This window comes from Empidonax traillii, unplaced genomic scaffold (assembly GCF_003031625.1).
Source record: "Empidonax traillii isolate 1590-97213 ecotype Southwest subspecies unplaced genomic scaffold, ASM303162v1 scaffold1547:size94665, whole genome shotgun sequence".
In the NCBI taxonomy this organism is placed as follows: domain Eukaryota; kingdom Metazoa; phylum Chordata; class Aves; order Passeriformes; family Tyrannidae; genus Empidonax; species Empidonax traillii.
Window position 1 is genome coordinate 17,186 of NW_020956740.1, and position 21,460 is coordinate 38,645.

The 21,460-nt window shown below is 41.2% G+C and overlaps 1 protein-coding gene across 13 annotated transcripts in view; it reads left to right on the forward strand.

The window, feature by feature from the left end:
* The first annotated feature begins 6,944 nt into the window (after window positions 1-6,944).
* Window positions 6,945-21,460, forward strand: part of PPFIA1 (PTPRF interacting protein alpha 1) — a 54,079-nt gene continuing 39,563 nt past the window's right edge. For 8 of the 13 annotated variants that reach the window (XM_027907790.1, XM_027907793.1, XM_027907797.1 and 5 more), the window contains exons 1-2: window positions 8,755-8,777; window positions 9,172-9,435. In XM_027907790.1, coding sequence (XP_027763591.1) covers window positions 8,769-8,777; window positions 9,172-9,435 — 273 coding nt within the window. In that variant the 5' untranslated portion in view covers window positions 8,755-8,768. Of the gene's footprint in view, window positions 8,047-8,754; window positions 8,778-9,171; window positions 9,436-17,465; window positions 17,648-21,460 lie in introns of those variants that run through there. The other 5 variants (XM_027907792.1, XM_027907798.1, XM_027907802.1 and 2 more) reach the window with 5 other exon arrangements.

Consider the following 21,460-nt stretch of genomic DNA (forward strand, 5'->3'; position numbering starts at 1 on the left):
TCACAAAGGCATGGGATGATAGGACGAGGGAAATGGCCTTAAGCTGAAGGAGGGTGGGTTTAGATTAGACATAAGAAATAAACTCTTTAGGGTGGAATAGGTTGCCCAGAGAGGTTGTGGACTCCCTCATCCCTGGACACATTTGAGGCCTGGCTGGAATGGGGCTCTGAGCAACCTGGTCGAGTGGAAAGTGTCCCTGCCCATGGAATGAGTGATCTTTAAAATCCCTTTCAACTCCAACCATTCTATGCTTCTGGGATTGTCTATCCTGAGATATTGCCATGGCTCTGGAGCTCTGAGGCTCAAGCCTTGAAAATGGAGTAATTTAATTGCAGACCAGTGAAAATTAACAGAGCAGACAAACCGTGGGCTGCTAAATCTCCAGCAATACCAGCCATTCTTAATCCTATGGACACTCACATCCATTTTTCCTACAAACGAGCTGTGCTAATCTCACATGTACTCAGCAACCAAATTCATCTCACACTGGGTTAGGCATCCAACCTCAGCTCCCAAGGCAAGAGTCCAGCTGCCCTGGGCTCCCTCTGGAGTCAATGAGAAGAGACAAGCATCTTGAGCAGGTGATTCATGGACCACACCAAAGATCTGCATCACTCCCATGGAATGACTCCCTCGCTCCACTGATTACAGAGGAAACTGAGGATAAATGGGTTCATGATGTAGGTGCTCAGCCAGGTGGAATGTATCCAAACCAGTTCTAGTTGGGTAGGAGCAGCATTATCACAGCTGTTTCTAAATCCTTGACTTCAGTTTCTTCTTCCAGTATTATTCACAACTACATCACATGAATCTGGCCTTTCCTAAAAGGTTTTTTTTTTTTTCAATATGCAACTCTATTGCCCTGAACTTACAACTGAAAGCACTCTTAGGTCAGTATCTTTCATGATAGTTATAAACTATTTGAAGATGTGCTAAAATCAGTCTACACTAAGTGAATGTACTACATTTGTATTAGATATCATGGGTATATTTCACTTCGCATTGAAATAAATTATACTTGGCTTTAGAAATCCTTTCTAGCTCAAGGGGATTTCTGCTGATGTAAATCCATACAAAAAAGTCAAGAGCTGCAATAATTCTGAACCACAAATTGCACAACTGAACCTGAAACTAAGCTGAAAATCTTTTCGAGTTCAGCAGGTTTGGACTTGAGTGGGTATATGTGGTTTTGGTTGCAGGAATAGCAGCTGAATTTAAAAAATACTTATGGTCTCAAGATAGGTAGGATTCCCATTAAAATAAATTGTGTAAGTTCATCTGGTCAACTCCAGTTTTGTGTGTGCTTTGTGGAGACTTTTCTTCCAATCAGAGGGAGTAAATCCAACTCAAAAACCCTCTTAAATTTCAGAGCAGCCAATTCTGATTTGATTTACACCTGCCTAAATCCAACACACATCCATGTAGACCCATATTATATAAATAAAATGTCAATCTTAAGAACTGTGTCAAGGCCCTGTTTCTGGAAGTCACGGCTTCTACTGCCAAAGGGCTGACACATTTACCAGTGCACTTATCTTTATACATGGGCATAACCATTAATTACCTCTGCTCTCTTCTCTATAGGCCACCTTCCAGCCTCTTGCCCTTTCATTCCTTCTCCCTCAGGCAAAGTATCTCTCTCCTCTGTCTAGCAACCTCTGGAGACATTTGTTACAGTAACAGAATGGTCCAGGTCACATCTATCTACTGACAAAAAGATAATCAGTGCTGTTGGCAAAAGCCCCGTTCTTTTGTCTATTCATTTTGGTATGAAATGTGTTCAAAATGCATTTTGCTGCTAAGTCAATAAGGCATCTGTAAAGGACAAGGAGTAAATAAGGTACCATCCGCTCGACTCACAGGGGAAAAAAATGCGTAGGCACTCTTGGACTATTTTCAGTGGAGGTTTTGTGCTTGAGCAGGGTGGCTTTGAGGCTCACAAAGGAAACCTCGACACAAATGAAGCATAAAGAACTCAGTGGGTAGAGAAAGCAGTGGGGGAAGCAAACAGAGAAGTGCTTTGCTCCTTCACATTTTGGGGGGCAGCTCTTCCTCTCTGGTGGCAGCAGGTGTTTATCCTCAGAGCTGCCGGACCCTGACATCTCACCCTGCAGCTCTCGCTGGCAGGAAGAGGTTGCTGTTTTGCTGAGCTTGCATAAACATTAGGATCTAATTTATCATGTGACAGGAAAGGAAAACCTTTCCCCTTGCCCCCCATCCCGTTTTTAACAGCCTTTGTTTGAATTTCATCAGGTGGTTTTGAGGTGCGAGGAGTGGGAAGATATTTAACCTGGGTCTCTGAATTGATTATTCTGCTGCCAGCTGACGTACGTATGGCTCTTTCTAGACACAACTCCAAGCGTTACATCTCACTAAATGACATGGACAGGGAGCCAGACCTCTTGCTGAACTTACAAAAGAGACATCACACTCACTTAATTATAAAGATCTGAGCTGCTGGTGCTCTTCATGTCATACAGTATATCCCATATTACATGCCCAGGAGGAAGAAAAAAAAAGGACACTCTTTTCCTTGTCCTACAAAGTAAATAGGAATGCTGAGAAATATTTTGGTACTTGCACAACCTGGGAGTTCTCTTACCTTTATTATTTCATGTGTATTAAGTACAGAGCATTATGCAAAGATCTGATTGTTCAGTTTTATTCATGGCATTCCAAGTCCTGGCCCTACACTGATTCACTCTCGGTTACTGTGGACTGTACACAGGTCACACAGGACAGAAATATGGCTTCAAAAATCAGATCTTTCAATTATTTTTGGGGTGCCTCAGAAGTTCTGCTGTACCCCTGGTCTGGGCTTTGTGTGTAGCATTCACAAATCAAGGTGCCTAAGGAAGGTATTTGCACTATGTCATGTGGGAGGCATATTCCTTAACTAGGATATTCTGGATTCAAGTTCCCTCCCGGCCTAAGCCATCCTTTTGGGCATGAATGAATACTTCGCTCTTTACACACGAGGAGACAGTGCCTCCTTTCCACATAGGAGACAGCTATATGCCATGGGAACTCTGCTCCCACCTGAGGCTGAAATCCAGTTCTCAAGAAAGTGCCTAACCACGGGCATTTCCATCCCTCCTCTGAAACTTGTGTACCGAGCGATACATGATTTAAAGGCGACAAAGATAGAGGTGACAACTCCTTGAGACTAAAAAGGGTCTACAGCTAAAACTTCTTAGATGGGAAATCCAACCACAGCTGAGCAAGCTGAATGTGAGTGTCTACGCCTTGTTAACACGCTGGTTGAAGTGAAAATTAATAAACGGAGTTCATTCATATGAATTCTCCATTTCAGAATTGTGTGATAGGTTCTTTCATGCTTTCATAATGAAGCATGATTATAGCATGGTACAAATCTTCATTTTTGCTTTTAACCATTTAAGGACAATCCAAAACTTAGTTTCAGAAGAAAAACAACCACATTCCAAGTCATCCCAAACTGAGAGAAAATGTAATGACATCTTTCAGGATCTAGGTGAATACTGATCACTAATTTATTTTCAGTAAATCTGACTGGATATAATGCAGTGTCCAATTTCATAGGGATTATAAATTCTGTGCCTGTTACAGTGTTTAACCTTTTGCCCTTTTATTCCCAAATTCTCCATTTGACTCATGTTAAACACAAATCAAATCAGGCCAGATTCTGAATTCACTGAAGCAACTGCAGTGTGGAAACTTTGGCTGAGATAAAGTCCTGTGGTTCTATCAGTGGAAAAATTTTGCTTTTCTCACAACAAAAAAGCCTAAGAAACACCTAATTTTAATCTTTGGATGGTAGCTTATTTTAGCATCCTTTAGTGGTTAGGCCTGCACATTTTATTTAACAGGTCATCACTCAATAGATCAGGCACAACAGTTCATCTGCGGGTCTCCATTTGGAGAATGATAAAAAATTAGCATTTCTTCATACACTTTTACCAGCTTGTCTGTACAATATGTTTTTTCTCCTCGTTTCCTGTATAAAGAATACAGTCATTGATGAATTGCATGTTGAGTTATGGGAGGCAATTTTTTTGATACAGGTGAAGGCAGCATTTGGGCCAGTGAAACAGAAGCATCTATTTGTAGAAATGCACTTAAAAATAAAGAGCTGATTATATTCAAGGTAATCTTCAGGTCCTCATTTTAAGCATCAACTGCCTTTGACCCCAGAAATATGTTGCTGTGCTTCATAAGCCTAGAATCTGCTTATAGTTGTGCATTAATACCAATTTTGTGAAAGAAATCCTCAGTGTGAGTTAAATCCTCAGGAGCAGGTTGAAGGAGAGGGCCTTTCTTCCTCCCCTCTCATGATCATTTTAAGTAGTTTATGTTAAAGTTGAAGCTTAGGTTTCTGAATATAACTATATATTTGTATATATATCAAAGCTTATAAACAAAAGCATTTAGCTCTATTATTAGACAATGCAGATTAATTCATAACAATTGATTTTGGAATGTATTTGCCACTCTAAACTGAAAAGTCAGATCACAGTATTTATAAAATTATACCTGAATGGTGATTTACCCAGCACTTAATCTGTGCTAACCAGTATTTGGCAGAACTCATGATTTTAAAGTACCTCACCATAATTGGCTTTTTCCATAAAGTTCCATCTTCCAGAGTCATGTGATTACATCAGAAACTTCAGGAGGAAAAAAAAAAATCTAGACTTCATGGCTGTAGAGGGAAAGCTTAAAAAATGTGACCTGAATTCACTCAAAAGCCTCAGATACCAAAGGGAAACAGCACAATGTAGTAAATTTGTAATTGTAAAGAATGTCATGTTTGAGAGAAGGAAGAATGACTCATTAATGATCCTTTCTATCCAGTGCTAGGTGTCAATATGTTGTGTTTATCAATATGTTGTGTTTACAAATTAATCCATGTCATGAAGTCATAAATCTGCAGGAACTGTGGTTTTTTAGCATAACATGGCTTTCTCTGCATAACTGGCCCTTGATTTCAGAGCTTTCCACTACTAAAGCAACAACAGGTTCCAAAATGCAAATTCATGGTGGTGACACAAATGGAAGAAAGCTTTGCCAACAAACTTCAGCCTTATGCACGTGCATGGTACAGGCTCCAGGAACAGACCAAAAGCTTCATAAATGCAAGTGGGAAAACATTTTTATGCTGTTTTGCAAATAGTCTGCATGGGAAAAAATAATAGTGCTTTTGCCAATGTAACCAAACCCAGCTTCCTGTGGAGAATAGGCTATGTCAGTGAAGACACTCCTTGCTGAGATGTGCTGGGGACCTGGTGGCTCTGCTTCACAGAATCACAGAATCATTTAGGTTGGAAATGACCTCTGAGATCATCAAGTCCAATCTGTCCCCACCTTGTCAACCAGACTATGGCACTGAGTGCCAGATCCAGTCTTTAGTTAAACACCTCCAGGGATGGTGACTCCACCGCCTCCCTGGGCAGCCCGTTCCAATGTTTAATGACCCTTCCTGTGAAGAAATTCTTCCTGATGTCCAACCTAAACCTCTCCTGGTGCAGCTAAAGACCATGTCCTCTTGTCCTGTCACTTGTTCCCTGGGAGAACAGACAAACCCCCACCTGCCTACAACTTCCATTCAGGGAGTTGCAGAGAGTCCCCTTTGATCCTCCTTTTCTCCAGGTTGAGCCCCTCCAGCTCCCTCAGCCACTCCTGGTGCTCCAGACCTTTCCCCAGCTTCGTTCCCTTCTCTGGACTCGCTCTAGCCCCTCAATGTCCTTCCTGAATTGAGGGGCCCAGAACTGGACAAAGGACTCAGGGCTCACTGAAGTGATGGGAGTGACTTGAACATGGAGTGGACTGATTGACAGCAGGCTGAACATGAGCCAGCAGTGTGCCCAGGTGGCCAAAAAGGCCAATGGCACCTGGCCTGTATCAGGAATAGTGCGGCCAGCAGGAGCAGAGAAGTGATTCTTCCCCTGTACTCAGCACTGGTGAGGCTGCAACTTAATTGTTGTCCCCAGTTCTGGGCCTCTCAATTTAGGAAGGATGTTGAGGTGCTGGAGTGAGTCCAGAGAAGAGAAACGAGGCTGGTGAAGGGTCTGGAACACAAGTCCTACGAGGAGTGGCTGAGGGAGCTGGGGTTGTTTAGCCTGGAGAAGAGGAGGCTCGGGGGAGACTCATCACGTTCTGCAACTCTCTGAAAGGAGGTTGGAGCCAGGTAAGGGTCAGTCTCTTCCACTAGTCAACCAGCAGTAGCACAGGAGGACACAAGTTTCATTGGAGGAGGTTTAGGTTGGACATTAGGAAGAATTTCTTCACAGGAATGACTGGGCATTGGAACGGGCTGCCCAGGGAGGTGGTGAAGTCACCACCCCTGTAGGTGTTTAAGGAAAGACTGGATGTGGCACTTGGTGCCATGATCTGGTTGACAAGGTAGTGTTGGGTCATAGGTTGGACTTGATGACCCCAGAGGTCTTTTCCACCCAGTTGATTCTGTGATTCTGTGATTCTGAGCAGAGCAGAGCGCATAGGCCAAGGCCAAGAGGGCACAGTGAGGCGATGGAAGCGGGTTAGGACAAAGGGACCCATCCCCGGCTTCCCCTCTGATCGCGGAGCTGAGGCGGGAGCTCCGTCCGGCCGGGCCTTGCCGCGACACGCAGGCCTCCGCCACGGCCTGCGACTGCGGGGCGACTCCTGCCGCGCTGACTCCTCCAGCCCTGCCCTTTTCCCATCCCTCAGCGAGCCCGCCTCCCTCCCCGGACGGGTACCGTGTACAGCGGGAGCGGGCAGCGCTGGTCTCGAACACGCGGCCTGGAGCGCCGTGAGGGCAGGACGAGCGGGGGAGGAGCGGGCGCGCCGCGCCGCGCGGTGCATTGTGGGCGCCGCCGTGATTGCTGCGGAGCCGCGGAGTGCGCCGGGAGCGGCGGCAGGAGGGGGAGCGGCAGCCGGAGCCAGAGCCGGAGCCAGAGGCGGCGCTCGGGGTGGCATCGGTACCGCCACGACGGCTATCGGGGCTCCGCGGGCTTGTGCCGGCCCTTCAGGGTACCGCCCGGTGCGGGAGAGCCCCTCGCCGGCCGCCACGGGCGCGGCGGGCGGAGCCGGGCCCGGGCCGAGGGGACGCTCCCCCACCGCTCGGTAGGGACGGGAGGGAGGGAGCGCTCGCCGGGGCCTCCGCGCCGGGCTCGCTGCGGGCTGTGCTGGGGCCTCCGGCGGGGAGCGAGGGAGGAGGGAGAGAGGAGGAGGGAGGCCCGGCCGGCGCTGCCCGTCGCGGGAGGGGGAGCAGCAGAGCCCCGCCGCCCGCAGCTTTGTTCGCCGGGCCCTCCGACGCTCGTCCCGCTCCTCTGCCCCAGTCCGAGCTCTCTCCCGGTTCCTTTCTTTCCCTCCGCTGGATACCTCGGTGCTGGAGCATCGCCTGCGGGACCGACCCGCAGTGCGGGACTAGGAAACAACAGGTCTTCCCCCCCTCTCTCCTCGCCTTTTTTTCCAAAGTGGCACCGGCGCCTCGCTGTTGGGATTATAAATGTTTGAACTAAGACCCGGGGAACTGGAAGGAGAGCCTCTCGTTGGAATTAACAGGAGAGAAAACAAGGGAGGCTTTTCCAAATCCTGCACAAGAAAGCCCGTGCTGTTTTTTTCCCGTGCTGTCCGCACGCTGTTTAATAATGCGATTGTGACCTGAGTGGAATTTATGAACGACAACTAATTGAAGCTTCTTGCACCGCTGCATCGGACTACATTTTTTTTTATTTCCTCAGCACATGATTCCTCCATGCCAGCTGTTGCAGGACCTGTGGGCCAGTAACAGAGGGATGGGAAGCTGAGGCGGTTTATTTTCACGTGCTTCTGTTCCGGGGACTTGGCGAGCTGGCTGAAGCTGCTGCTGCTGCTTTTTACTGGATCTGCGCTTTCCTCGGCAGGTTTATTTGTTTTCGTGTGCACGGGGTGTTTCGATTAGACAGACATTGGACTGGAGCTGAATGGATGCTTTGCAAGCCGAAAGGTTTTGGGGGGTAACAGAAAACTGCTAAAACAGAGAAGAACTGGTACTGCAAGAAACCTGGAGCTTGTCTTCCAAGCCTTTTTGTTTTGTTGAGCAAGGTAAATAGCGTAGTGGGGAAAATACAAGGCTTATCGTAGTCACGCAAGAAAGTGTTACTTACAAAGCATCTCAAACGGTTCCGAGTCTTCCATGGGATAGTGAGGACTCACAGTAAGACTCAGAATGAGTTTAGTGGTTCTTTAAAATGTTCAGATACGGGTATGACATTTAAGGCTGAGAACAAAGTTTGTGGCACCTGCGAGGTTGAGAGAACTGCTTTTTCTGATGTGCCTTATGTTCTTGTAGTTTTGTGATGGTGAGAGAGGCTTTCTGAAGAACTGTAGAAGTCTTAGTGGTTCAGTGAGAGTGTGCAGTAATTATATTAGTGGTTTTTTCCATGCTTTTTAAAAACTTGATGCCTTAGCTCTGGTAAGGATCTGTTAGGGTCTCTAAAAGGTCCACCCAGTTTTAACAGTAATACAGTGCTTACATATGCGTTGTTTTAACTGTGTTCATTCTCTGCCTTTGATTATTTTTTCATACCTTTCCTTTTGTTATCCACATTGACAGCTGCTACTACTTTGTAATGGATTTTTTTGCTTTTTATCTTCCTTCACGTGTTTTGTCTCCTGAATTGGACTATTTGGATTTACCTCTCATTTACATGCATCACTTTCACCATAAACTTTCTGCAGCCAACATTATCTCACAGTACTGTTTTAGATATGATCTTTATACGTTTGAAGCATTGGAATGAACAGATAATGATTCTGTTCTCAAAATGTGCAGTGTAATCAGTTACTGGGTTAAGTGTATAATTTTAGGGGGCAGGCTGCATGCTTCATCTTTTTTTTTTTTTTTCCCTTAAGATCTGGGCAGCAGTTCACTCCTGACAGAAATATAAATCCATTAAAACGAGATCACACTTTGAAACGAGGCTGTAAAAATCTGGTTTTGCAAGAAGTCACAAGATTCTCATTATGAAGTGATGCCTTGAATTAAACTGACTGTGTTACCTTTTCTCAGCCTTAATGAAATAGTGGCAAACACTGAGGTGTTGGCAGCCCTTGCTGATTCTGTCATGGGGAAAAGCTAAGTGGGTATTATGGGCAGCACTCAAAGTTCCTGTTTGGATCAGTTTGACTCTACTTTACGGTCTTTGTTTTATCTCGTTTTGTTTCAAGATGATGTGTGAGGTGATGCCAACCATCAGTGAGGCTGAGATTCCCGCTGGGGGAAATGGAGGCCACGGTTCAGGTTCCCCATTACAGTCAGATGCTGATTCCCACTTTGAGCAGTTAATGGTGTCCATGTTGGAAGAAAGGGATCGCCTCCTGGAAACACTGAGGGAAACTCAGGAGACCCTGGCACTGACCCAGGGCAAGCTGCATGAAGTTGGTCATGAGAGAGATTCCTTGCAGAGACAGCTCAATACTGCACTCCCACAGGTATGGACAACTTGAAAGGAAGGTACCTTTCAATAATTTCTGTATTGTTTGTGGTGTTTTGTTAGCTTTTTGTGTGTTTAATTTGCTGACGAGTCAGGTTGTGTTAGGGGAAGATGAATCTGGCTTAGGACTATCCTAAGTGTCTGTTGGTGCTTAATCACTTTGAGAAAGGTATGAAAGCAAAGCAAGCAAGAAATGGCAACCCTTTCCCTCCAGTGTGCTTTTCCAGTTGCTGGAATTTCTTTGGCTTAGCATGAGTATGAAGTTGTATCTACATTGTATTGACATCCTTTTGTTTCACAGAACTTGATGGACTTCCTTCTGTAACTATTACTCCTTTAATGCTGTTTCTAACTGTCTGATTAATTAATGTGCTGAAGAAATGATACCTGGTCAAGTGAAGGGTGTTCAAGGGGGGTTTGCAACGAGATGGTCCTTGAGGTCCCTTCCAACCCAAACCATTTTGGGGTTCTATGAATTCCATATAGGCCATTCTGACATCACTATGGACTTTTGATTTAAAAACTTGAAAAGTTGAGGACTGATATCTTGTGAATACGTGCTGAGTTGTCATGGCGATGTAGGAATCTGAGTGTGTTGTTTAACCTGTTTAGTTACTTTTGAAAAGTTTGGATTCGTTTTTGTTAGTTTTTTTTTTCCTGTTGGGAGTTCCTAATTCCTGACTTGGAGGATGCAGTGCACCAGCACGTGGCCTGTGGTGCAAAGTTTGTTATGTAAGGAACATAGAAAAGGTGATTGGTGCCTACAGAACTTCTTGGGGTTTATCCATTCTGGTTAAAAATAGTACAAACTGAACTTTGAACATGTTGAGAAGCATTTGGTTGTAGGCAAAGCAGAGCAGAGGCTACTTTAAGTGTTGGTTAACTGTTGATAGCCCTGTACTTTCTAGCATGTCCCCAGTGTCACGATGATGTTATTACTTTTACAAATGTTTAAATATATTGTAGTTACTGTTTATACCCTTTAAAACAGTGGTTTTAAACCCTTGTGTTTCACTGCTCTCATTATAATGTAATCACTGTGTGACACTTGGTGTTGTAATTGGTCCTGGCAATTACTGAGGGATGGAAACAAAAAAAGTTATACATGTTAATCTAGTCGTGTTTCAGTGGTGTGATGGAAATGCGAAAGGAGAAGTTTCCAACTTTTGCTGTTGCCTGTGTTAAATCATATGCTGCAGGCAAAAATCGTTTCTTTGGTTTTTTGTTGTACTAACTGTGGCTTCTCTTCAGTCTCCGTGTCAGGTCTGCATTAATGGATGCCATTAACCAGTTGTGTGACCTGGAAATTGTTACACTTGCATTTGTGGCTGAGTAGAATCACCCAAATTCCAGACTGTGCTGTTCCCCTTTTCAGTTCTCAGTTTTCCTTCCTAAATCTAGTAAGCTACTTACACTTAAGCATTTATTTCTAAACATTTCTGAAAGATTAATGAACAGTTCCCACTTTCAAGAATGTCATAATTGCATGGCTTCCTGTGAAATCTGTAGGAAAAGAAAGTCAGTTGAGAGAGAGATTTTACTGCAGTTTTATCTAAATACACAGCAGTGTATGAATTTTTGTAGATTGCTGTTAAAAGTCCTTTTTTCATTCTGTGAAACTGCCACTTTTGTCCTCAGTGGGGCTTGGCTTACTGTGGGAGGCGACAACTGATGGTGCTTTGAAAAGTCAGAAGTATTTTATTATTATTTCTATAATCAGCAGTTACTGCTCTGTTTTACAAGTTTTTGTTGTTGTTATGGTAGAGTCAGTTACTTCATGGGTGTAAATTTCTGATGAGGTGAAACAATATTTTTTTGAAATGCTAATATGTGTTCACTGTCAAAACTATGGTGACTAATATTTGAAACTGTTCACACGTTTTTGGTAATTATTTCAGGCTGAGAGGTTTTTTGAACTACTGCCTCAAATGACCCATTGTTTAGCTGTGGATTTCAAGGAGGGTGGAAGCAGGATAACTTCAAATTTGTGACAGATGTGTAATATTTTTTCAGAAAAGAAGGGATATTTGTGTACATATTTTTTTTTTTTTTAATCGTGGTAGTTGTTTTCAATTTAGTAGATCTGTGAAGTTGAATTTAACTAGTTGTACAAAGACTGGTATAATTGCATGAATTACTAAATCACTGTGTAACCAAAGTGTTATTTCTCCCTCAGACTTGGCTTGTAAGAAGTCTTTGTAGTTGATTTTAGAGCGCTTTATCTTAATGAATGTTGAACTGAATTGTTTGTGTGTTCGCTTTTCCTGGTTTATGTTTTTAGCTGAATCAGCCAGTTATAGACTGTTCTGATACTGATGAAAAATGCTTGTTTAAAAGAGGAATGCCAGATTTCTTCTATAGCAAAACTATTTCTCTGGTTTTAGTATGAACACACTCAATTTCTGATGGAATACCTGTATTAATTCCTTACATTCACTGAGCTTCTCTGTGTAAGAAAGAGGCTCAGACTGGTGTATATATAGTTAATTACAAAATAGCAAATTAGTACTTGGGTATTTGTACATCTGTAGATTATAGAAGCAAATGCAGGGTTTTTTCTGCAGCAGTGATAACACATTTTCTGAAGCCTCGGAGGAGCAGACTTTTCTAGCACACTTAGTGTGTGGGTAGGTAGGAATTTTAGGCATCAGTTCTAGTTCACATAAACCTGGGACGCCAATTTAGAGTAAAATGCCTTTTGTTGGGGATGTTTAATTCACTGAGAGAAGAGCATTTTAATATGATATAGATGGGCTTCATCTGTTACATTTACCCAAAGTAAAACTGCCCATTTTTTTTCCTTTGTATGGGCAGCTGGAAATGAAATAATCTCTGCTGCCTTGATAAAATAACTGGATTCTTGGCAATGCCTTTTGTTTTCTGGGAGTTACCTGCTATTACACATTACCCCAGTCCAACTGTGCTCTGACCTTGGAAGATGAACTTGAGGAATCAAATTGCTGTGCAAAAATTTAATTTTATTCTTTCCAGAATTCTTCATAGGAAAAACTTAAAATGAACTTTTTAGTTGGAGAGCTTGTGGAACTTTATTATAAACACATCCCATTATGATTCTAATTATGGTCTTAGTGGATTTAATTGTGCCTTTTATGTGCCTTGTAGAGCATATTCTACAAAATTCAAGGTTTAAAATTTGTAAGTTCATCTGTGAAACATCCAGGATGCTACTATATTTAAAAGTTAAATTTTGAACATAAGGTAGAGAAGTCTAAGTGAGCACCAGTTCTTAACTATCAGGGTGTTGCAGGCCAGGGTTCATTTTGCTGGTAGAATTTCATATAGATATTTCTGTAAATGAAACCCAGATGCTTGTTTTGGATGAGGAAGACTAGGGTTTAATTTACAGTGACTCTGCTGTCTGTCACAAATAAAAGCACAGTTGCATTCACAACAGCTTCATCAGGATGAAAATTTTAATGTGTATGTTAAGAATTTTATAAGCTAATGTAAAAATATTATGCTTCTGTGATACAGCAACACTTAAGATCTATCTTAATCTTGCACCTCTAACCTTTCGATCTTAAATTTATAACGGCATTTTTATTTCTATGCAAAGCAAGCAAGATAGTTTTTCCTGCATTTATGGTGGTCATGTTCAGTCATGTCTGTATATGAACAGATGAGAATTTTCGGTCAGTTGCTGCGTGTAAGTAAGAGCATTTTAATATGGAGTTAAACGTGGAAAAAAAAGCTGCCTATAATTGTGGTTTGGCTTTACCAGGTTGCTCATCTTAATTATAAAATGAGTCCACAGCAGGTCATCTTCAGTTGGTTTCTACCCATAGTAAATAGTTTATCACTACTTCACACTTAAGTTAAAAATAGTGTGTGATAGTTTATATTAATTCTATTAATTAAATACAGTTATGTCTCTATAGAATGATCTTCCTCAGACCATCTCAGAAATTCTGTTTGATGCCTCGCGTGTCAGAAATACCAAAACACTCGGTCCAGAGACTGCCCTGGTATAGTTTTGTAATGATGGACTGAAGAATTTAGTTGCCGTTTTATTAACAGTGGTACTTGGATTTCCTCCAGGCAAGTTTTAAGTAACACAGGATGTCACAGATGTAGAAGTGAGGTTTTGAATTGTACCTAAGTTGAAGAGCACAGTTGCAGAAGGTGCCTTAAGCAAAGGCCTTGCCAAGCTCTGCAAAAGCTGACATTTTCTCAGCTTTGAACGTGCAGCTCCGTTTCCAGTATTCATGGATGTTCAGCTTGAGCTGACACGGCTTTTACTTCTTACTCTGGCAAGAACTGGTGCTGACTTCTAAATACCAGCCATTGATGTCAGCAGTGCATTGTGAGTCCAGAAATGATGGAGATCCACAGGGATCTCAGACATAACTGTATGTCAGGGCAAATGTATCCTGCACTTCTGTCACCCCCTTCCGACAGCAAAAACATGATTCTCTTGCATTTTCAGACAACTAGCATTTTAATCTTGTCTGTGTTGAGTTTCGGTTGCTAAACCTTACTAAATTACTGAATAGATCTGGCTTTGCAGGTTAAGTCAAGATGGAGATAGGAGTTAATGTTCAGAATTCTCACTTACTGTATCAATAAACCTCAGCTTCCCTGACCTTTCTTTGCAGAGTGTGGAAACAGCCAACTTTTGCCAAAACTTTCAGAATATGAAGTTATCTGAAAGTATACACTTAAATAATGTATAAATTATTCAAGCCACACCTAAATAATCTAGTGGAATACACTGAGGACCAAGTCCCCAGCATTGGTTCTGACTTTTTAGTTTCTCATTTAAATATATATGTGTTTGTTGTTTGAAACATCCCACCCCTGCCGAGCACACATCTGTTTGCCTATTGTTAGCAACTTTCTGTTTATACTGTGCTTTTAATTTAGGTTTTCTTGGTTATAAATAGACCTTTTAGCTAGATTAAACTTGGAATTAATTTTAAGTTGTCTTGTACTTGAGGATGACTTTTAGTACTGTTATGATGTCCCATCCATCCCCATAATAACCAAATTTTATGAAGTCTGAAACTATTGGGTTTCATTTTCCTTCATTTACTTGTAGGAAGAATGTTTTGGTGACTACACAAGAAATGCTTTTTACTTGTTTTTAATACTCAATGAGGCCCTGAAAGATGAGCTAATGGTTATTTTTGCCTATTTTTCAGCTACTGTGTACAAATATCTGACAATGGGTTTACTAATGTTTGGTTTGCTGTAGTCTAACAGGCTGGATATAAGTTTGGGTGAAAAGAGCTATAATCAAGACAAGGTGTTTTAAAAATATGTTCTATATTTAGAACCAGGTGAACTTCGCATGTATGTTCATCAGTGGTAACTTGTCTGTAGCCTCTGGTACAACAGGGAGTGTGTGTATTTTGGTATTCTGAGAATTCTTCCTCTGCAACCTTGTATTTTTCTCAGCTCTTTGTAGGAGTGTAACTAAAAACTGCTTTCAAGAGATTTAGTAGCAAGACTGAAAGATTCAATGTGGCTATATAAAACCAGAAAACCTTTTGGCGTTTTTTCTTAAATATGAATTAAGAATACAATGTCTTAGTGTTTTAATGTCCACTGGCCCGAGACTTTGGTTTGTCCTTTCTGGTGTTTACTTAAGAGGGGTGAATGTTGGTTTTACTCACTATAGATTTTGAACTTAGAATCAAGAGGACACATTTGTTTGCGTTTTGATATATAATGAACAAATTATAATTACAGTGTTGTTAAAAAACTTGAATCTTTGGAGAGAACGTTTTAACTGTCTGATTAATAACTTTTTTCTCTGCATGTCAAAACATCATTAATGTACTTCACACTTCAATTTTGGGAATTTTTTTTTTTTTTTATTTTTTTTTTAGTTTTCCAACTTTAAAGGAATATGGCAGAGGTCTTCTTCTTGTAAACTGCTTTTGGCAATTTAGGCAGGTTAAGTCACTTTAATTCTGTAAGGGTGACTGGAATCTGTTGATATATGTTAGAAAATGCTTATCATAATCTCTTGTGTATGTGGATCTCAAGCCACAAACACTGAGAAGGGATAAATGTGTGTTGTGCGAGTCAGGTAATCTGGGTGTTCAGAATTTTCCAAGTGGATTTTTTTTGGGAGCCTGCCTATGGATTCTCCAAGTGTAAATGTGTGGCAGTTCTTGCCAGGAAAATTGTTTTACCATTCTCCAGGGCTGAGAGAGGAATTATTATTTTGCTGCCGATTGGAGCTGAGTTTTTTATTCCACTTGAGTTTTTCACAGAGGCTCTGGGCAATGCTGTTTCCACGTTTTGTGAGCTTCAGATGATGGTGTAGTGAGCTGAATACATATCTGTGGGTCACTTGAGGACATTGCTGTCCTAGTTGGATATTCAGGGTTGGAACGCTGTGATTCCAAGTTAAAGTTCATGCTCGCTTTCATTCTGATGTGTTGTTTTCCTTTAGGTTCTCTGTAAGTTGATAGGAATAGTTTTTTAACTTGTTCTTTTGCCTATGACCTTTACCTGTTTCAGACTTTACCTTTTGTTTCATGTAAGCTCTGCTGAAAATCAGCTCCTTTTCTTCTGTTTGACCTGACAAGGCTCTGTGGCCTGATCCTGCTTTTTTAAAAAGAGAGGCTTTGTTGCCTCATCTGTTCGTTGCTGTTCCACGGTGGCCTTGAGCTTTGCTCACATGTTTATGTTTGTGTTTTCTAGTCAGGGAACGTTTGGTGAGGATAGAAGTGAAAAGCCGTAATAGAAATATAATTTTTGCTGAATCTGAAATATAGGGTGACTATTAATGGATAAATATGAATAAGGGCAGGCAGCATCTTTTCCTGTAGGTCATCTGTCTTGTGGTTATGCTTTCAGAGATATAAATACCCAGAATTAGTATCTTGGTTTAGAAATTCCATGAAGTGCACCAAGATAAGGCAAGTGCACAAGAGTCAAGGCCAGGTTGGATAGGGCTCTGAGCGACCTAGGCTGGTGGAAATGCCATGGGCAGGGTGTGAAATGAGATGGTCTTTAAGGTCTGTTCCAACCCAAACCATTCTAGGATTCTGTGATTCCTAAATAAAAAGGTCCTTACACTGCCAGTGTATAACCAGTTATCTTCAGGACAGATGTTTAACAAGAACCGTCACTTGTTTCAAAGGCCATGTGGAAAAAAGCTTGGTGTATTTGATACATGTATCCTTTGAGTTGTATGAAAGGGTAAAAAGAACTTCCACTTAGAAAACAAGCATTTTTAATTTATTGTGATAAGAAAGTGGGCAGCTTTTAATTTATTTTTTAGATTAAATTTATTTATTTAATAATTTTTTAATTTAATTTTTAATTTGTTTTTCTCTATGGGGATGCTCTATGGGTAAGCTGTGTTTGTGCCTCACTCCTATTGCTAGAGAGGGAATTTGGTATCTAATTGTATAAAAATATTCTGAAGCACAATGGTTACTTTTTTTATTCCTATCTCCCATATAAATGCATATAAAATTTGGGTTTTGGCCGCCAAAATACTTGGTGTAAAGGCTAAAACTTCTTTTATGTGGAGAGAACTCACTCAATAAAGAGGACCATAAATTCCTGTTGTTTTAATGGTTCTGGATCTATGGTTAGCTCTGTAAATAATAACCAATTTTATTAAGCTGTTTTAGTACTTTTTCTGAATTTTCAAGTACATTCATGAAAAGGGGAAGAGATATCTGAAAGTGGAATTTATCGTGTGCTTCATAGAATGCTTGATATGGAAGTTTTCTCACTGTGCAAAACAAAATTATTTTAAAATAGGAAAATTAGGGATAAAAGGGAAAGGAAATCACAGGGTTTAAATTGTGGATTTGTGGGTTTGAGTTGTGGGATCTCAATTGTTTTATGTGAGCCTGTCACAAACAATTTAGCAATATATACTTTTGCCAATAGAATGTTATAGTCAAAACTCTCTTTTTTTGTTGTGGTGGGTTTTTTTTTTTTTTTTTTTTTGCACTCCTGTCCAGAATTGGAAACTCTGCAAGCTGGACATGCTGGGATTCCTGGTGCTCCTTCACCTGCTAATGACCAGCGCTGGACCTAAATTCTGTTATTGGCTGTGCTTTTCACTGTAATTTGTGCTTGTGGATTGGCTGTTCCCAATGGGAAGCTGAACTCTGGAATTTCATATTTAACATTCTGCTGTTCTTCCTTCTGCTGGAATTTAGGACATGGGCTGCTTTGGAAACCCAGAAGTAAAAAACTTCTGATCCAAATCAAAGGTCATTTAAAAATCTAAATGGCATTGTTTTATTAAGATTTACCCATAGTACTAGAAGTTCTTGAGATAATCTAATTATGGATGTAAAGGATGACCCTGCACGTGAGAGAGCAACAGGAAGAGCAGAGCATGTGTGGAGGGTGATAGTGGATGTGTGGGTGAATCTAGCTGGGCTTTCTACATGTTTATGCATGTGGAAGGTAAACTCCTAATTTCGGATTATCCCTTCAAAGCTCTCTCTGTTTGGGTGAATGACTAAAAGTTGGTTTAGATAATTTCAGGGATGCCTTGGTATACCATTGTGAATCTTTGGTTTTTATTCCTAATGTATTTTTCATACAGTATTAGCACCTTTTTGTACTTCATAGGGAAGGGCTTGGAAGGTCATAACATTCTTTTAGCTTTATTTTGCAGGTGCATCTAGTAATTTATTTCTTTTAGAAATAAATACATAGTTCTTAAGTTTTCAGAAAGGTCTTTGGAGGGTGTGGTTCAACACCATTATCTTCCAAAAGCTGAGTCTTTGTTTCAAGAAATCTGGAATTGCTTTACTTCATGTAAAGTGGAAGTGGACCAGGTTTTTAGGATTTTAGGTCTCACTGCTTGTCCATGCAGGGAAGAAACTGTTCTTTTCCCCTCCTGGCATCTCATTTATGCTCCTCCTTTATGCTCATCAGTCCATCTTTCACTTCAACATTTCTTACTGGTAACACCATATTAACAGATTTTCCTTGTTTTTTATTAATTAATTATTAATTATTTCTTCTCTGCATTTTAGTGTTATTCGTCTCCTTGGTTTTCCTCTGGGATGCCACATGTTTTTTGGGTCCAAGTACTTACCGAGTCTGGCACTGTCCATTATGGATATCTTTTGTGGCAGACAAAAAATTACTTTGAACTTTAAAAAAAGCTGAAATCCCCCATAAACCAGCTCTTTTATGCCTAATCTATGTTACTGAATTAAATTTTTCTGGTTTTTTTCTGTGTTTAAACACCAAACTTGTCTGTTGTAAGACTTGAGAGTGTGCTCTCTTTACGTGGACTTTGGAGTTGCCTTTATTTGTGAAAATTGAGCAACTTTTCCATGGAATGGTCCAGTAGCATTTTTCAGAATATCACAGATTTGGATGTGTTTAGCTTCAGTACATCCACTCAGCGTGTAAACTGGGGTGATAGAGCACAGAGAAGCAGAAAAATCAAAGGTAAAGAGCTGGTAAGCTGCGTTTCCTGCTAAAGGCATGTATCTGTCCTCATTGAGTATGACTTGCTTAAACAAGTTTGAAATTAGGAGACTGAAGTGTTCATCACTTGGCAAAAAAATAAATAAATATATATATATATATATATGTAATAGGAGAGCACTGAGGGGGAAGTACATGTTGGTGCTTGTTTAATGAGGGTGTCTTGGCCAGCCTTATTCAGGTATTCCCAAGCATTCCCTTTTAACAGAGTGTGAAAAATATACTGTTCAGCTACTGGCCACAGAACTAAATCTGGAACTGGAGGCCAAGATTAATGATTAGAATAGGGCAGGGCCTCAGCTGCTGCTCACAGTTTTTGCAAGCAGGAGTAACTTGTCACTGGAATAATCTGCATGATGGGTCTTGTCCTGGTCTATTTGTAAAAAATAGTGGAGTGTTAGTCATGAGAGGGTTAGTTTTTAAACGCACTAGAATGCAATGTGTAGGATTAAGTAATTTTTAATTAATGAAAGTCATAGGAGTTTCATATTTAATGCCAACTGAGCCAGACTTGTGCAGTTTCTTGTGAATGCAGTATATTTAGAGTTGATGTACAGAAAAATACATATGTTTTTTTTTGCCCTAGTAAACTCACAGTTCAGTGTTGTTTGCAATCTTGCTGTAGTTGTTGCAGTAGCTCCTCAGTTTCCAAAATGGAGAGTCCCAGGAAAGTTATTGACCCTGTTCAATTTTCCCAGCATATCTTGCAATTGTTTTCCCGTTTGGCATCTCTGAGGAGCATTGCAGGCTGTGAAATCCCAGGAAATCTTGACCAACTTTGTGTGGAGAGGAAAAACATCAATGAAATCTCTCTGGTGTCATATTAAAGATGGAGACTGGTTTTGTCCCACACCTTGTCAAACTGGTAGTGCAAGATTCTTCCCCTTTAATTAAGTGCAAGTGTATTCTCCTTTTGCCATGGTGGATATGGGCGTGGGGAGGTTTCTTCACTGCCATGGACTCCAAAAATGGAGATGCCTAAAGCTACAACTAAGAAGTTGTGCTGCTACTTACTTGTATTAGTTATTAATCCAAATAGACCAGGCTAGGGCTGCAGGAATGTGGTAATTCCTATTGGGAAATCCTTAGAATTCATAGACTCAGAGTGTGACTGAGACATTTTTATTTTCTAACACCCCCCAAGTACTGCAAACTTATTTCTGTGGTAAATTAAGGTTTAATTCTGGAATATTGGTAGTTGGTTTCCTACAGTATTGGGAAGGATTACTCTGTTATTGACCAGTCTCAACAGCTCCCGTTCTGCACAAAGTATGCATACACATCCCAAGTTGAAAAACCTGTTTTTCCATGATGACTAAAGTTTTCCTGATGCATATTTTAGCTGATCTTGGGACATTTATCCAAGTCAAACAAGCTTGGTATGGTTCTGAATACTTTTGTGCCTTATGTGCCATTTCAGGGGGTGTATTCCTGCACGTCCCAGAGGAGCGAAGGTGGAACTCTGTGTAGCCACCACAATGAAGTGGTTCTGGCCATGTGGTGGAAGGTTTTCTGCTGCCATTGCATATGAGTAGATGCCAAGTTTCACACAAGTCTGAAGTGCTTCTGTATTTCCTCTGCTTGCTGGAAGGCAACTGTTACTGTACAACTGTTGTAATGGTTTGACTTTTGGATTTCCCCACTCAGAGGATCCGTGGTGTTGCCGGAGTAGGGGCAACATTTTATAAGTATTTTACAAACAGAATTGAAGAAAATAACTTGAAACCAGTTATTTCCAGTTAGTGTTCGGTGTGTTCGTTTCTTGTTAATTCTCTGTGCGTTCTGTTAGCTAGGCGAATTGAGTTCACAACTCAGTTGAGTATTTGGAGAAAGCCTTGGGGAAAAAACAACAGGTGCTTTGGTAGAGTTGTTCACTGGTTGATTTGTTGCACATCTGAAGCTTTAAAAGTGATTTTAAAAGCTGTGGTAAAAAGGGGTTGTGTCTGCTCTGGGTTAACTGAAAATACACCCTGTGTGATATACCATACTTTGAACAAGCTGTGTTGAATTGCTAAGGCTGGGGAAAAGATTACAAACTACCTGGAGAAATTACGGATTCTGGAATGTTTTGATGATCCCAAGGCTGGCTGCTACAGAAGAGGCAAGTTGTAAGAGGAGTAACTGGATGAAGTTTTCTAACTTGTTTAAACTTCATGTTCTCTTTCATTAATTTCACAGACCTCTGAAGAAGTTGTAAGTGGCAGCTGTGGCTTAGTTTTGACTTGCAGCACGTTACCAGCAAACATACTTGTTCGCTAGCAAGTCCAGAGATCTAGACGTAGTTTTAGAGTCTACAGATCATTTATGGCTTGTATTCATTGTGGAGGACAGAGGTCTGGCTGATGGTGGAGCTTGGAAGACACTTGGACGTTGTCTTGTGTCCCTTGCAGTGCCGAGTACAGTGTGGGATTGGGACTGTATACAATCCCTGTATACAGAGTACAGGGATTGGGACTCCAGCGATGCACAAAAATCCGTTTTTGCATGAGGATTTTCCCCTACTCTTGTGTACATAACAGCACTGTTCTGCTGGGCTTAGAGCAAATGAAATGCAATGGTTCTGCCAGCCTGGG